This window comes from Typopeltis vanoorti, chromosome 14 (genome assembly GCF_054136105.1).
Source record: "Typopeltis vanoorti isolate ZY-2024b chromosome 14, IOZ_Tvanoo_1.0, whole genome shotgun sequence".
Classification (NCBI taxonomy): Eukaryota; Metazoa; Arthropoda; class Arachnida; order Uropygi; family Thelyphonidae; genus Typopeltis; species Typopeltis vanoorti.
The window spans coordinates 37,101,462-37,118,265 of NC_143562.1; the positions used below are offsets into that span (position 1 = coordinate 37,101,462).

At 34.0% G+C, this 16,804-nt stretch overlaps 1 protein-coding gene across 2 annotated transcripts in view; it reads right to left on the bottom strand.

Annotated features, from left to right (window-relative positions):
* LOC150099370 (uncharacterized) overlaps positions 1-16,804 on the bottom strand; it is a 462,639-nt gene that overhangs the window by 299,766 nt on the left and 146,069 nt on the right. For both annotated transcript variants that reach the window (XM_090403434.1, XM_090403433.1), the window contains exons 12-14: positions 12,797-12,930; positions 4,686-4,818; positions 642-722 (exon numbers count right to left, since the gene is read on the bottom strand). In XM_090403434.1, coding sequence (XP_090259560.1) covers positions 642-722; positions 4,686-4,818; positions 12,797-12,930 — 348 coding nt within the window. The remainder of the gene's footprint in view (positions 1-641; positions 723-4,685; positions 4,819-12,796; positions 12,931-16,804) is intronic.

A 16,804-nucleotide genomic window follows, 5' to 3' on the forward strand; every position in this document is an offset into this window, starting at 1 on the left:
ATCTCCTTGTGGACATGTATAATGCTATGCATTAAGGGAAGGGCCACTACCCAGACAAGTTTCGACCTTTATTGAGGTCTCATCACCCTTTTGGCAATTCGTATAGGTAAATATGACTTCTCAATTACGTCCACCTTAGTATCACCACCTCTGGGTCTGGCTCCCACTGATGAGACCTCAATAAAGGTCAAAACTGGTCTGGGTAGTGGCCCTTCCCATAATGCATAGCATTATATATGTTCACAAGAGATGTACTTTGCATTATGGGAGATACTAAGACAAGTGATGAGAGCTTAGTCCACCTTTACCATGAGCTGCCTCAGTCATGAATATACTTCAGATGCAAACTTTGTTTGCTTACACTTGGATAAAGGATTAAACTAAATTTATTAAAGAACAACTATTATCCAGAAAATGATGATAATAATAATATTGCTAACTACTTATTTAATTAACAGTCAGCCTATGTAGCAATTATTCACTTTTAAAATGAAACATGCAATGAAATGTATGCTGTATGAGAATAATATGGGGCTATCAACAGAAACCATTTCTTGAAAATAAATGAAACTAATTTCATGAAATACTGTTCAAATACAAATAAATAAACATCAGTTTTAACAAAAGTAAGTTGTACTCACTGAAGAGCTGCAAGCTGATTTTTTTGATCCACTAATGACTGTTCCAAATTTGTTTTTAATTCGGTGAATTTTTCAACTGCCCTAAACAAAGAGCAGTAGGTAATATGATAAAGTAACACTAGAAAACTGAGTAGCTCTAAAGGTTTATATTTCATTTAAAAATAAATATGAATAAAATAATTTTAAATCATAACAGTGCTAAATGCTATATTTAATAAAAATAGCAAGGGGAGATCTGCACATAATTAATATTAACAGCTGACTCTGATACAACTGTTCCATTACTATGATCAAGTTAATATTTTTACAATTTTAGAATGCAGAAGAAATAAATGAAAAAGGATGGAAAGAATCTTTGCTATACAAAAGTCAGTAACTACACGTATTTAAATTATTAAAATTTCATTGCCTCTTTTCCTTCTTAAAACTTAATCATACAATTTACGAATGTGGCATTAATCTTGAAAAACAATGTTCAGGGATCACAAGTTGACAGTTGCATAAAACTAGCAAGTAGTTTTTCTGTCACCCGCCATTTTTATTATTTGCTAAATGTCATAATTTCTGGATATACTGCATATGAATAAAAATTCTGGTGAAATATGTGGATGCAGCTTGCACATCTGCAGAGTACAGAAAGTAACCCATATGTCATGTAAATCCTTGCGTAAGACTTGGCACCTCCTAAAAGCACCACTAATGCTACTTTGGTAAGCTGAAAAAAAAAGATGGTTAACCATTTCTTCAATACACATTTGGTTATAATGCTATCAATTATCGAAACTTTAAAAGGATGCAACAACAAAATTAAAATAAAACATGGTGTGAATCTGTTCACTAAAATTTTAAATAAACATATTTATACATAATTTCATACACACTTCATCTACATATCGAATTATTTCCAGAAATATAGATAGAGAATCAACTCCGTAGTCATCTCAATGAGAGTCACATTGAATCATTACTTTATATCAACATTAATTGTAGCAAGGTGCACACAAATTAAAGGCAAAATGCATAAAAATTGCTGCTATAAAGCTTTATTTATAAATAACTTTTGAACATTTTTTGCCAAAATTCTCCATTTTTTATATGTTTGAAACCTAAACTGTTTTTTCTAATTAAATTTCTTACACATAAACAATATATGTGTCCAGAACAAAGGGTAAAAACATATACTCACCCTTTGTTATACAATCAAACATTGTTCTGCACGTTTGATACAGCAAACAGAAAAGATATTCAAGTATTAAAATTCAAGAATATCTGAATGCCTTCTGGATTGGCATATTGCTTTCTGGTTGATATTTAGATGAGGTTCATTAGAACAAGATATTAAATGCTAATATATTAATATTAGTCAAGAGAGCATGCACAATAAGTAAATACCATTTCATGTTACTATGAGTTTGAATTAGCAGAGGCCTAAAAATTTGTGATTTTCATTCTCTGAATCATTATTTTAACATAAATCATTATAGCACTTTAAGCATTAAGGTATACACCAATGGTTCTCAAAAAGGGTGTGATGACATACAACTATAATCTATTCTACTATGTCAGTGATTCTCAATGACTGGTTAGCAGAAGGGATCCAGTTACTGAGTATCACTGAATTAGCCACTGGGTAATCACTGAATTGTTCAATAAAAGGCATCCAAGACTGTCAAGTATAACTTACTCAGCTCTAATACATTCAGACAGACTCATTTCAGATTGCTGACAAGACAAAATCTTTCAAAATCACTAGTTTACATATTTCAGCAGGCATTCACTACATGGAGTGTCTAAGTTTGTTATAGTGAATTTGAGAGGGGGTGGGCTTTTTTCCTTATGTATTTAGTCATTGAGGAATAAATACCCTCAAAAGTATAACATCAGTTGGGATAAATGACTTTTCATTACTCTTAACAACAAGCATTCACAAGTCAATAAAACCTTTAACCAAAAACATTGATAAAAGTCAATTTACAGGCTTTTGAGAATTTGTCTTTTCTTCTTCTTCTCTTCATGGTGGGTTGAGTTCCTCAACCTGCCATGAGCAGGTTGAGTTCCTCAAAGATGAATTTTTGGCATTTCTTTCTGTCTGCTGTCTTTTTATGAAGTTCTATTATGGAGTTTAAGTGGGTGTTTTCTTTAATTTTGTCAATCCATTTCTTTCTAGCTCTTCCTCTGCTGAGCTGTCCTTCAATTCTACCATTTAATATGTTCAGTAGTCTTTCTGAGTTCATTCTTGAAACATGTCCAAACCAGCTTAGTTGACTCTTTTTTAGTGTTATAATTATTGTTTCTTTAAAGTTAAGTTCTTCTCTGACTTTTTCATTTGTTTTTCTTTCTGTTCAGTTTGGTCTATTGATTTTTCTTAGGCGTTTCATTTCAAAGGCATTGAGTTTATCCATTTCTTTTTTTTCTTAAGATCCAGCTCTGAGTCATAGCATACAGTGGAAATTATAATTGTTTTATATATCTTTAATCTGAGTTCTTTGCTTAATCGTTTATTGTTCCATATTTTTTGTAGTCTGCCCATTGTTATCCATCCATTATTGATTCTGTGTTTTATGGTTTTGAAATAGCCTATAAATCTTCAGTGATCACTGATCCTAGATAATTGAACTGCTTTGCTTGTTCTATATTATTGTTTCCTATTTTCTTCCTATTACCATTAATTTTGTTTTACTAAAATCGATTTTCATATCCTATTTGTTACTTGTTTGATATAGCTTGGTCAGGATATTTTCTAATTTTTCTTGGCTGTCTGTAGTGATAACTATGTCATCAGCATACTTTAAATGTGTTATATTTCTTCCATTTACAGTTATGCCTTCACACATCTGTAGTCCTTCGTCTACTACTTCTTTTAGGTACAGGTTGAATAAATACTGTGACAATGGACAGCCTTGCATAACTCCTTTTTTAATTGCTATTTGATCTGTTTCTATGTTTTTAATTCACTATTGCTTGTGTTTCTGAATAGTAATTCTTGATACAATTTAACAGGTATTTGTTGAACCCTCTACTTTCTACCTTGCATAACTCCCTTTTTAATTGCTATTTAATCTGCTTCTATGTTTTTGTAATTCACTATTGCTTGTGTTTCTGAATAGTAATTCTTGATACAATTTAATAGGTATTTGTTGAACCCTCTGCTTTCTAGAATTTTAATGAATTTACTTCTGTTTATTGAGTCAAAAGCTTGTTTGAAGTCGATAAAACAGCAGTAGAATTTTATTTTTGTCTCTCATAAGATCTGCTAATCTGTTTAATGTGAAAATTGCATCTATTGTGCTTCTGCTATTTCTAAATCCCATTTGTTCTTCTTCCATCTGTTCTTCATAGGAATGTTTAACTCTGCTTTGAAGAATCCTGATGAATATTTTATAGTAGTGACTTAGAAAGGTGATAGGTCTTATAGTTAGTGCAGGATCTGACATCTTCTTTTTTGTGGATGGATATGATCTGGCCTGTTCTACATTCTGTTGGTAAATTTCCTTTCTTTAGTATTTTGCTGAACAGTTTCCTTAGGTAATTTATTATGATTTCTCCTCCTTTTTCTAGAAGTTCTTTTTGAATGTTGTTCGATGTCTGGTGCTTTATTATTTTTCATTTGTTTGAGTGATCTAGGTATTTCTTCATTTAGGATGCCTTTTGTGTCAAAAGTTTCTTCTGGGTGGAAGGCATCTTGATCTATGTTTTCTTCAGCTGCAAATGTTTCTTTAAAATGATTAGTCCATGTTTCTTTTATTGTTTCACTGCTGCTTTTTCTTTTTTTTTTGTTTATTTTTCTTTTATTTATTTGTCTTTTAAGCAGCATAATACCAAGCCAACTCATACCAAAGGCTTGTAATTTCAAAATAAAAACAATGCATAAATATTTTTTGCCCACTAAGCAAAGAATAATGATGAATATCTTCTATTTAACTTGACACTTATAATTTGCATTAGATTATAATGGTAATGACTGTTAGATTACACTAGAGTATAGTCTAATAGTCATTACTTCCTACAAGAACAAAATATAATACTCTGAGGGAAGAACTTAACTGTTTAAGTCTCTCATTTTCAGTGTGCAGATTCTTCAATGAAATGCTTATGCTTTTACTTTTGCTTCTTTCTTTCTCTAAAATACGCTTTTGCTCTTTAAATAAAGCTTCAATTTTTGGCAGATGGCTAGGAGCTGAAAATAAAAACATATTCTTAAATACAGCAAATTAAAACATTACAGTTTTATTAATAAAGAAAAGATTCAATTACATTATCAATTTAGAATGCAAGTGTTAACTCAAAAATTAACAATACTAAAAAGTAGTTGTTTTTGCCATAGTACATTATAGTAATACAAAAAAAAGAGTAAATTCTGTTTCGTTTAAAATGTGATTTGTTTTCCTTTTTCTTATGTATCACATATCTAATTACTGCAATATACTTAACTAATGGCAAAGTTATTATATTTTTACTTTTAACAGATTTTATATAATTTCTTTGAATTTTCTTTCGTACCACATTTTCATTCAATGTAATAACAACTAAGTGCTTTTTCCAATCAATACAGTGAGCTTCCAGAACATAATTGAAGACCTGCTTTACTATATGCAATTAACAGATAAACAACTGCTTTGTAGCCTTAGCTGCCTCAACTCCAAATTCAGTTAAAAATATATATAATTACTTTCAATGTGTGTATAAACTTAGAATCAGGGGCTACCTTGAGCACAAGAGCTGCCTTGGTACAAAAATGCTAAAATAGAAATATGATACCTAATTGGACCTACATATTGTCTCTCAAGTAATATCAAATCTATTTAGATCTTGATCAATGGGCAGGCAGAATTTTTTTTTAAATAATTATAAAATATTCTAATTCTATCTATCTCTCTATCTATATCTAACAAACACAGAATATGCAATTTCTTCTTCATCTGCACCAAGGCCGCCATTTACAGTTTCTACCTTAAGCACACAAGAAATAACCAGCACCCATCCATCACTGAATTGGAACAAACCCTCATGCGTAGCCTATGTTGGAAACTACAAAGCAGTTTCCACCATAGGCTTTCACTGGAATTTGATTATTACAAAGAAACAGGAATTGTCGCAAAATTCATAGAAGAGTGGAATCCAACTGGTACCCTGTTCTGGATTGCCGATGACAATACACTTCAGCTGAAAAATAACTAAAAGTGATACTGAACTGAATATTGACTATTGTAATATTCAGATATGTTGAATTGTAAGATGAATTATAAGATGTGTCTTTTCAGTAATATTGACTCTTACTGAAAAGACACATCCTATCTACCACTAATGTATCTTTTTTTCCCCTCATTTCTATTGTATATCTAAAAAGAAAATCCTTTTTCTTCTCTGTAATATACATTCTTATAATATGTAAATAATCCTTTTTTGTTATCTGTCTTCCAAAGTATATTTTATCAAGTTTAATAATAAAAAAATAAATATCTATTTATCTATCTATCTATCTATTTATATATATATATATATATATTTTGACAGCATATGACTACACTGACGACATCAGTGGCCTTATCACCCAGCTGGAAGAATTAAGAAGCATTCTGGTAGGAAAAAGAGGAAGAAAAACCACCAATTTTAGGAAAATAATATACTACCTGATCAATGGGCTTGAATCCCAGCAACAGTGTGACTATCCGTAAAGGAAGTGAGGATTACCGCATCAAAAAAAAAAAAAAAACTAAACCATAAAATAGTGAGCACTTCAGTAAACCTTCTCATACTAAATGCTAGAGGATGTGCCACACCACTGCAAAACAGGCTGGTCCCACAGCATATCCTTGCCCATCAGTCAGAAATAGTTATGCTGCAGGAAACTAACTTCCATTGCAACAAAGCTTCAGATCAACACTGGAGGAACTAGCCATAGTTGTATGGCCATGCACCACTGCCCTGCCATACAACTTCATGGATCAGGAGTCAGCATTGGAATTCACCAAAACAGCACCTATCGATTATGCCTAATAAAATTAGGCATAATCGATACCTTTCCTGGGTGTGCAATATATGCACTCATTATTACAACTCAGACAGGAAAGAAAATACATATTATTAATATATACATGACACAAAGCGAACAGCTTGTAGTGCAGGTACTACAGTTCATCTAAAACCACCTCAACAAGGTCAATGACCACCTGATACTGCAATGGACAGACAACAATGCCAAGAACATCGACACTCACTAGCTCAGCTTCTCCAGGATGTAATAAATGACTATGAGCTGACTGATACCTTCAGACACTTGCACCCACATGAGAAAGTGTTCTCGTGGAGGGCCAAAGGTGGTCCTACCAGTGTCCTATATCAAGCATGGCTCGATAGATACTACACATCTATGCACACAATACCCTACGTAAGGAGAGTCACATACCATCCATCTCATGCATCAGACCATGATTCCATCCTTCTGAGCATTTGCATTCCTAGACACACAGGACACAAAGGAGGAGCATACCGGATATTTAATAACAGCCTACTACAGGATACAGAATATCTCAGAACCTCCAAAAACTATATCGAAACTCTTATCAGAGATATACCTAGTTCCTAATCAATTTCTGAGTGGTGGTCACTCTTTAAATCCAAAGTTAGGGTATTTACCCAAAAATATAGTAACCAGATGAATTTGAATAAGCATTCAGTCCTTAAAAATCTGCAACAAGAACAGCAATTACATCATCCGGAATCTGAGGAATATCAGTCCTTAGAAGTCACCATATACTCACATCAAGAGCACTCTGCAAGAGGAACACTAATAAGAGCACAACGCAAAAACATTAACTTCGCAGATGCACCGACAAAATATTTCTTCTCACTGGAAAAATGCCAACAAGAGTGCACCACTATATCTGCTATAACAACAGATAGTGGAAACATCATAGAAAATCATGACAAAATCCTTTTATATACCTTGCAGTACTACAAAAATTTATACCAAGCAAATTCAACATCTATGGATGACATGAATATAATTCTCTCCGATGTGAAAAGACTCTCACCAGCAACTAGGTAACACAGAACTCTCCATCACGCAACTCGAGTTGACAACTGCCTGCACCTCCTTACCTAAAGATAAATCTCCTGGCATAGACATGCTCACTAGTGAATATTACCAGTCCTTCTGGGAACAGCTTGGACCTATCATCTACAGAGTATATGTCAACGTGAATACCAATGGCTTCCCACTCAATATGACAACATCTGTTATTAAACTCATTTCAAAGAAGATGTGACAAAATTAGAAAACTGAAGACCCATTTCCATCATAAACACCAACTGTAAAATTATATCAAAAGCCATTGCCAACAAACTTAAACTTGCTTTGAACGAAATAAGAAATAGGCATCAGAGCTATTCCATCCCTGGATGATCTATCCACGAAAACTTACACCTCATAAGGGATCTCATAAGCATAGCTAACAACAACAGTGAAACAATGGATCATGTAACACTAGACCAAGAAAAAGTTTTCGACTGCATTGAACACCTATACCTATTCAGCTGCTTGAAAATCTTCAGCTTTGGCTCAGGCATCATTCATTCTAATAAGATGTTGTATGCCAAAGCACACTTTTGCATGAAAATAAACAACAGACTTACCATACAGCAGAGGTATTAAACAAGGCTGTCCACTTTCCAGTCCTCTTTACACAATTGCCACTGAGCCCTTTTTGCATAGATTAAGCATGCTGCTTAGGGCATCCCATCCTAAACTTTCCTACCAAACCATAACCCTGACAGCATATGCTGATGATGTTGCAATTATAGCCCACAAAGAAGAGGATTTCCATAACATACAAACAGCATACCAACAATACCAAGCAGCCTCAGGAGCCAAACTAAACGCACATAAAACCACAGGACTGTGGTGTGGCAAATGGAAAAACTGAACCGGTTCCCCAATGTCTGGTCACTGGTCTGCAGAGGGAAACAAATACCTGGGAATTTACCTAGGAAACATGCCCTCTTATGTGGATAAGAACTGGGAAACACTAAATAAACGTTTCAAGCAAATACTGGGAAAGTGGGAAGCAATACGAGCCTCTGCCTCCACAAGAGGGAGAACAATAATTGTTAACCAAATAGTGACCAGTGTCCTTTGGCATACACTAAAGATTCTCATGCCACCAGTACAATTCAGCAAACAAATAAAGTCAACCATCTATCGATTCATATGGAACAAAACAAACTGGCTTTCCTACTCCAAGCTATGTACTTCTCTCAAAGATGGAGGACAAAACCTCCATTAACAACAGGATAACAACGTTCCGCACTCTATCTCTCTTTAATACCCTACAACAGGAAATAGCACACAAATGCACCACTGAATATATTTTCACCTCTGCCTTTAGAGGTCTCTCTCTTCACAACCTTAAGAATGACAACAGCGCACATGCCAGTGAATCTAACAAACTTCTACAAAGATGCCCTTCGAAGATTGAAGAAGCTAAGCCTCCAGCACACAGTGAAGACAGCATCCCTTCCTGAAATCCTCATGGAACCCATCTTCCACAACATGATGGTAAGAAACCGGTCACTCAGAAAGAGATTTTCTTTCCTCCATGGAGATAGCGAGGCGTGAGGATCTTGGGTGACATTCTTTCTCCGAGCCTCACCTGGTGCTTTTCAAAATCGCTCAAAAACCTGGAATACAGGAATCAGGCTGAGCAGATACACATTGTAAAGGCTGCTTTTCAAGATGCTATGCCTGATAGAATAACTGAAGAGAGATTAGCCCTCCTAACTCAGAAGATCCGGTGCCTATCTTTCTGATAAAAACTAATAATTCATGGGAGAAACTTACACTCAGCGACACTAACAAAATCTACAGAACTCTGACACAACAGTCGAACTAGAGCACTTTATTGGAAAATCCTGCATCATCCCACCAAACACTATTTCAATAGGACCTACCATATCGCACAAGAGCCATTAAACCTGATGCAGATATTAAGTGGAGAATGTGGCACAACGTATTACCTACTCCAACTATATTACGAAAATTTAACTCAGATGTCTCAGGTAATTGCCTGTTCTGCCACCAATCAGGAACAGTCAGGCATATCTACTTGGAATGTCCAGTCAACACCCAATTAATCAGTTTGTCTCGGGAAACAGCAGCTCTCACCTGTGGTAGTCTTCATACAGAAGAGGAGTATTTCAATCTCGTCCATGCAGAGTCAAATAATCATTCATTCTGCAATTACTTCTTCATCACTGTGAAAGCGGTAATATACAGCTTCTACCTCAGACATACAAGACCAGACAGCACAGCAACTTCACAGAGAGAGGCAGCTGACCAACTCCTTGCAACCTTCAAACAAAAGGTGAGAAGTCAGATCCTGCATGAGCATCACCACCACAGGCAAAACAACACCTTAGATCTTTTCCACCAAGACTGCATTCCACAGAATCAACTCCTGGCTGTGCAGGACGACTGCATCATAGTCCACTTTCCAGCAAAGAAGTGAAAGGGGGAAGAAAGGTTTTTTTGTGCTTAACAGTGCAAATATTAATCAGCTGTCATTTTCATGTAAATAGATAATATTGTTCTATAGTAACTGTTATGTTCTTCTATATACATGTCAGATTTTATGTTCTTATATGGTATCATGTCAAATAACTGTTAATGGCTTTAATTAAAAAAAAAAAAAATGTAATTCACCTTATAACTGATATTTCGATGTGACATACCTCAACAAGAGTATGAGCATGTAACCTCTCTGCCTGACTGCAGAGAACCAAAAACAGGTTAATCCTGTACATAAGATTGTTATGTTTACAATAAAATACACATATATATATATTAATGTATATAATATATATACATAAAACACCTTTTTTACACTTTTCAGGGGACTGATGGAAAAAAGTGCAAATAGCAGGAAAGTGTAAATAGCAGGAAATGTAAAAAAAACATTAAAAAAAGGCTAAAAGATGACTTACTGCTAGTATGTGAGTCTACATACTAGATTACAAAATTTAATAACTGAAAATAAATGAATTTACAATGTACTTACATTTATCTATTTAAAAAAATCTTTAATTGTTGATTGTTTTTGGCTTTTCGTTTTATTTTATTTTTTTTTTATTTAGCTCCAGATTGCTTTGCATTGAGTTCAATGCTTTAGATGTTTTTTTACTATCGTGTTCAAAGTGGACACGGAGAGTCCAAGATTTTATGCTAAATGCACACGTGTTCCGGCATGCCAATTTACATGTCGCAGAATTGCCATCTTTTATCTACTGAAATACATTTTCTGTCTTTTTTTCTCCATGTTACTAACATGGATAATCCACCACCGCAACTTGAAAACAACTTTCACACGCTAAATTACTTTGCAGAAATTCTGCAATATCAATTTGTACTGTGATTGAAAAATCACAGTATTGCTCATCACTACAGTACTGCTGTATGCGTGCAAGTCAACGAAACTACAGCCAAAAGCAACACCACCACCTGAGAACAGAAATGCGCAGATTTCCGCTGAAATCGATTTAAAAATCGGTATTGCAACCGAGGAAAAAAACGCAAATCACGGGAAATAACGTCCACATCAAGTTGTTAATGGCAGGAAAACAATACATTGTGAGAATAGGCCTTAAGACGGGACCAACAGAAAATGATGTAAATGGCAGGAAAACGTAAATTGTGGGAATGTAAAAACGGGGGTTTTACTGTGTGTGTGTGTGTGTGTGTGTGTGTGTGTGTGCGTGTGCGTAATAAATGCATACAGAAAAATTAATTTGCTTTCATTAATTTTATAAAAAACGAACCTGATAAGAAACCAATGGCAAACAGAAAATCAAAATTTCAGCAACTTTTTTTTAATGTTCTGGAGCTTTACACCACCAAAGCCACTTCACTTAATTCAATTTAGAAAAAAAGTTTAATTTAATTTTTTTTAAAATTTAATTTTTAAAAAAATTAATTTTAAAAATATTATATATTAAAAATATTAAATATTAAAAATAAAAATAAAAAAATTTAATTTTTTTAATTTTTAAAAAAATTAAATTTAATTTTTTTTAAAATTTAATTTAATTTAAAAATATATATATATACTTCCAAAACTTCTTTTAGATTAGGAAAATAAACTCAAGCAACCCATTCTTCAATGTAAAGTGTCTCAGACTTTTCATTCCATTTAGAGATGTCTGGAAATCCTGTGGTTCATGCTTCTTCTGAACTTCACTTTCTGTTCTGCAGTGATATATGATGGGGCAAGAAGATCCACATCCTGATCTTTCTTTGCACTTCTTGAAATATTTAACCCCTATTCTGTACTTCTTTATATTCCTTGATCTTCTTCATTATACAGTTGATTATCAATATAGCAAATGCATAAGAACTACAAGTAATTTAATTGTGTTTAATTCATTCCCTATGCTATTTTTTATCCATTAAGTCTCTAACAAGAGAACTACAAAAATAGCTTGTTATAGTGGATAGTTTGCTGTTTTGAATTTCTTATAGAACAGAACTGTAACTATGAGGCTTTGGATGTTAGTTGGTGATAGAGAACAGGCTTGTTATAATTGTGTGTGTGTGGGTGGGTGGGTGGGTGCGCATGTGAGTGCATGCATATGCAAGTGCTATAATATCAACTGTGGTTCTTTTTCTCCTAGTAAATATCCTAGTAGGAGGACTTCCTAATAAGGAGGTCCCCTCTTGAGACTTCTAATGTTGTCCAGAAAGAGAGAGGAGGGGGGGGTCAGAAGAAGATTTTTGTATTGGAGAATGCTAAGATTATGAAATGTGTTGCATGAGAGTGATACCAGTGAATGAGTTTAAGGAGTGGTATGACAGATAACATTGCCTATCTACAATGGAACCTCTCACAAAGAATACTGGGACTCTGTGGAGGACCTGAATAATAATAATAAAGCATACTGAGACATTTGTTGAACAGTCACCATCTTGACACTTATTGAGAATGAAATGAGCATGTTTGTACACAAAACGAAATCTTTCTATACATGAACGATTATCTTAGGTGAGATAACTATAAATAATTTGATGTAAAAAATATTTGTAATTAAAATATTGGCAATCTTTTACTGGAAATCCTCTATATAAACTTCATTTCCATATTTATATATTTTATGTGAGAACTTACAGGACAACATCCCAACTGAAATTTGAATAATATCCTGAGATTCTATATCATCATATGAATCTTCATTATCTGTACTCACTAATGCATTTTCTTCTAAGTCCGTTTCTTCTGGAACTAAAGGAACTGTTTTCTCTCTGATTCAAATACCAAGTAATAAATATATATCATATATACTGAGAAACATATTGGAAAATGCTAAATTTTCATAAAAATTACTACTGTGCAGCCTCATTTATTATAAAATGAATAACATTATTATTAATATGCTTTACAAATTGGTTAGTTTATTTCTAGTTTTATACTGTACTCAAAATATCACTAAAAAGAAATGCAAAAATAACAAAATTAATAACTTTAAAGTAAAAATAAAGGCCATTAAATCTGCTGGTATGACCAAAAATAAGTAATGAATTAACTAGTGTGTCAATAACATGTAATCCGTTTGTAATTGCAAACTTGTTATTTGTCAACAGTGGTTTTAGTTTTTTGGATGTTGTTGATGATTTTGCAATTTTTGTTCTAATATCCCGTCTTGATCTTCCATCTTTATTAAAGATATTGCCTAGGTATTCAAACAGATCAACTTCTTAGTCTATAGCCAGTTTAGCCATAAATACTGTTACTACTTGAACAGCACATAAATCTTTAATCAGTCAACCATTTAAGGTTTACTGATTAAAGATTCCTTTCAGCACATACAAACCACATGTATAACGTGCATATAGCAGCACTCAATATTTGAAAATCCCCCCCTTTCTGCCTTCACACACACCTGAAGTCTACGAGCCACATATCGATGGCAGCATGCACAATATTCAATAGAAATGCTGCCACTGCTTGTTCCAAATTCGCCTTCAGGCTGGTGATATTAAGGTGTCATTTCTTGCAAGCTACTCTCTCAAGCTCTGACCACAATTTGAAGTCCAACAGATTCAGACTGAAAAATGGAATCCGTTAAAAATGGAATTTTCAATTCATGATAAAAAAATGTTTGCTTGGATGACTGATGAAGCTAACTGTCCTAAAATTATTGCATTTTTTTCTAGTTGTTTCCTTTTTTTTTTGAATTGGTATAAGAATACTTGTATGTTAGTCTTTTGGCCAAATTTCAGCATTCCACACCAGCTGTGAAGTGCACTAACAACAGATTTTCTCCCTTCTTTAAGCAATTCTGATGGGCTACTTTCAATTCCTGCTGCTTTTCCTGTTTTTGATCTTAGAATAGCCTTTCTACTTTTTTTTCTAAGTATAAGATGATCACCATTTTCCGTTATCAATGAAACAATTCCCTTTAAATTTTGTCGATCTAAACTTCATCACATTTGAACAGTTAACCTGAATATTCATACAATCTTTTCAATATCTGTTCATGATCAGTATTGTTTTTCCCATTCTCACCATCAATTATCAGTTCTTATGTGCAAAAGGCTTTGTTAATTTCCTAATTATCTGACATGCTTTTGTATAGTTATTCTTTTGAAGATTATCCTCAGATTCTTTGCATTTTCTGGATAACCACTTGTGTTTTGCAAATTTTGTCTCCTTTTTAATCTGTCTATTTAGAAAATCATAGTATTTGTTGTTGTTCCCAAGGTTCCAATTTGGTCTTACCTTTCTACACCTGATCATAGAGTGCTAGCATTTCTTGAGTAATCCACGTTTTATTGATACAGCATGCTCCTCCTAGGATATTTTCAGCTGTTTCAATGATTCCATGAAAACTGTTGGTAAGAAGCATCAGGATCAAGGGAGTCAGCAGGAATTTTGGAAGGGGGGGGGGAAGCAAGATTTGTTTTAAACAGTTCTTTAGTGGTGAGTGATTGAGTTGCATAAGGTTAAACTTTTGTCTTCTTATTTTTCTTGCGAGTCTAAATCAAAATTTCAACATAAATGTTGCTACGACTAAATTGTGGTCACTTCCAATGTCACCACCTGAGAAGGATCTAGTTCTTGTTGAGTTTGTACAGGTTTTATATTTAGTTTTTATTCCAGGTTCTTCCATCTGGAGAGATACAGATCCATTTTATGTGAAGCAAATGCTTTCAATTTCATACTTCAGTCATTTGTTTCTCGTAGTTGAAAAAGGCCAACAAGGGGAGAAAATTTATTCCTATATCTGTTCCAATTTTTTCATTCCAGTTCCCTTGCACTATTAGAAAGTCTTTCTTGGTTGCTTCACAGATCAAGTGATTGATTTGGTCATAAAAGAGATCCATTTCCTGATCAGTGTAGGAAGTTGATGGTGCATATAGTTGTATTACATATATATTTGATGGCTTACTTTTGATCTTATTACTACTATTCATAGGTTTAAAATCTATAACATGGTGCTTGAAAGAATGTGCAATTACTATTATTTCTGTTATTATTATTATTCTCATTATGAATGCTCCTCAAGGAGTTCAAACTCATTAACAGAGGGTTGTTTAGCACTCATATACTTATCATATCTTCCCTTGAACATATTCACAGATGTCACACTCACAATATTTAACATTAGTCCTAAACAGAAGGCCAGTCAATACACACACACACACACACACACACACACACACCCCTGACCAACTTCCAAGAATGACCCCAAGTTCTACCTGCACTAATAATAAGCAACATAATCTCATTTGTGTCTGTACTATAATCTCCTCTTACTAACTTGTATATCTCCAACTATTCCTCAAACTTTCAAGGCCACATTCCTTCAAATATCTCTTCATATTCACGGTTACTTGCCACTGGATCTTTCCAACTGTTTTTCCCATCTCCTTGGAACTCAGGTGACCATGTGAGCACACAGTAATCCAGATGTGGCTTTAGGAAGAATAACTTCCTTCATCTCATAAATTAGTGTTCTCTTTAATAGCGCAGTTATGTGATGCAATGACTTAACTATCTTAGCAATGTAGCTCCTAAAGTTTAATTCACTGACAAAAACACCCACAAGTCTCTAGCTTTACTGATTAATAATAAAATAATCAGCAGTACTTATAGGTCAGAGTGGCTTCCATAACCATCAATTTAGGATAAAGTGGTCAGGCTTATGCTCAAATATACATTTTTGTGTGTAACTTGTGTTTGTTCTCCCAGCTACTTTGTCTGGTTGTGGAATGAAAAATGTGACTTCCTGGAAGTAAAACTTCCTGGAAGTAACTATGCCACCTCTGTAAAAGACAGGCTAACTATCACCTTCCACTGAAAAGTCCTGATAAAGGTTCTTTGTGTCTAGAATGGGATGTCAAATCAACCTGCAGGGATTCTTGATTACTCTCCCTGACTTAGTATCATTAGCAAATAAATGGATATCACACTCAAGACTGTCCTCATTATCATTAACATACAACTTAAACGATGGCCTAAGTGCAGAACACTGCAGTACATCACTGGTTATCCTCCTCTTCCACACAGGCTCAGCACCCGTATACATTACTTTCTCATACCTCTCACCAGCCACTCTTTAATTTATGTTAAAAGTCATCATCATCAAATTCCTGACATATACCCTTCAGGGGAAGGGTGTATAGGATATCATGATAGTACTACATGAAACGTTACATCATTACTAACTACTTATCAACAATTTTCCTCCAGATTAGCCTATTATCTGTCAATTCCATACATTATCAGATTTTATATTTCTGTCTTCTAAGGCATTTTTTACTGTATCAATCCACCTACATCTTGGTAGCTTTAATCTTCCTCTGGGTCTCTTTTCTTCCATCCTGCCAAAGAACACTTGTTTAGCTAATCTTTCCTCTCCCATTCTGTTTAAGTGGCCATACTACCTGATATTAGTCTGTTAACACATTCCTGAATGATAACAATGTCAAGTTCATTCCTAATATCCTCATTTTTAATATGATACTGCCAGTGATGTCATATATTCAGTCCCCTAATCTTTCTCAGGACTTTCATGTCTGTTGTCTCCAGTCTTTAATGAAGAGTTTTATTTCTAACAAAGATCTCAGATCCATAAGTTAAAACTGGTTTGAACACTGTCGTGTATATAGCTAA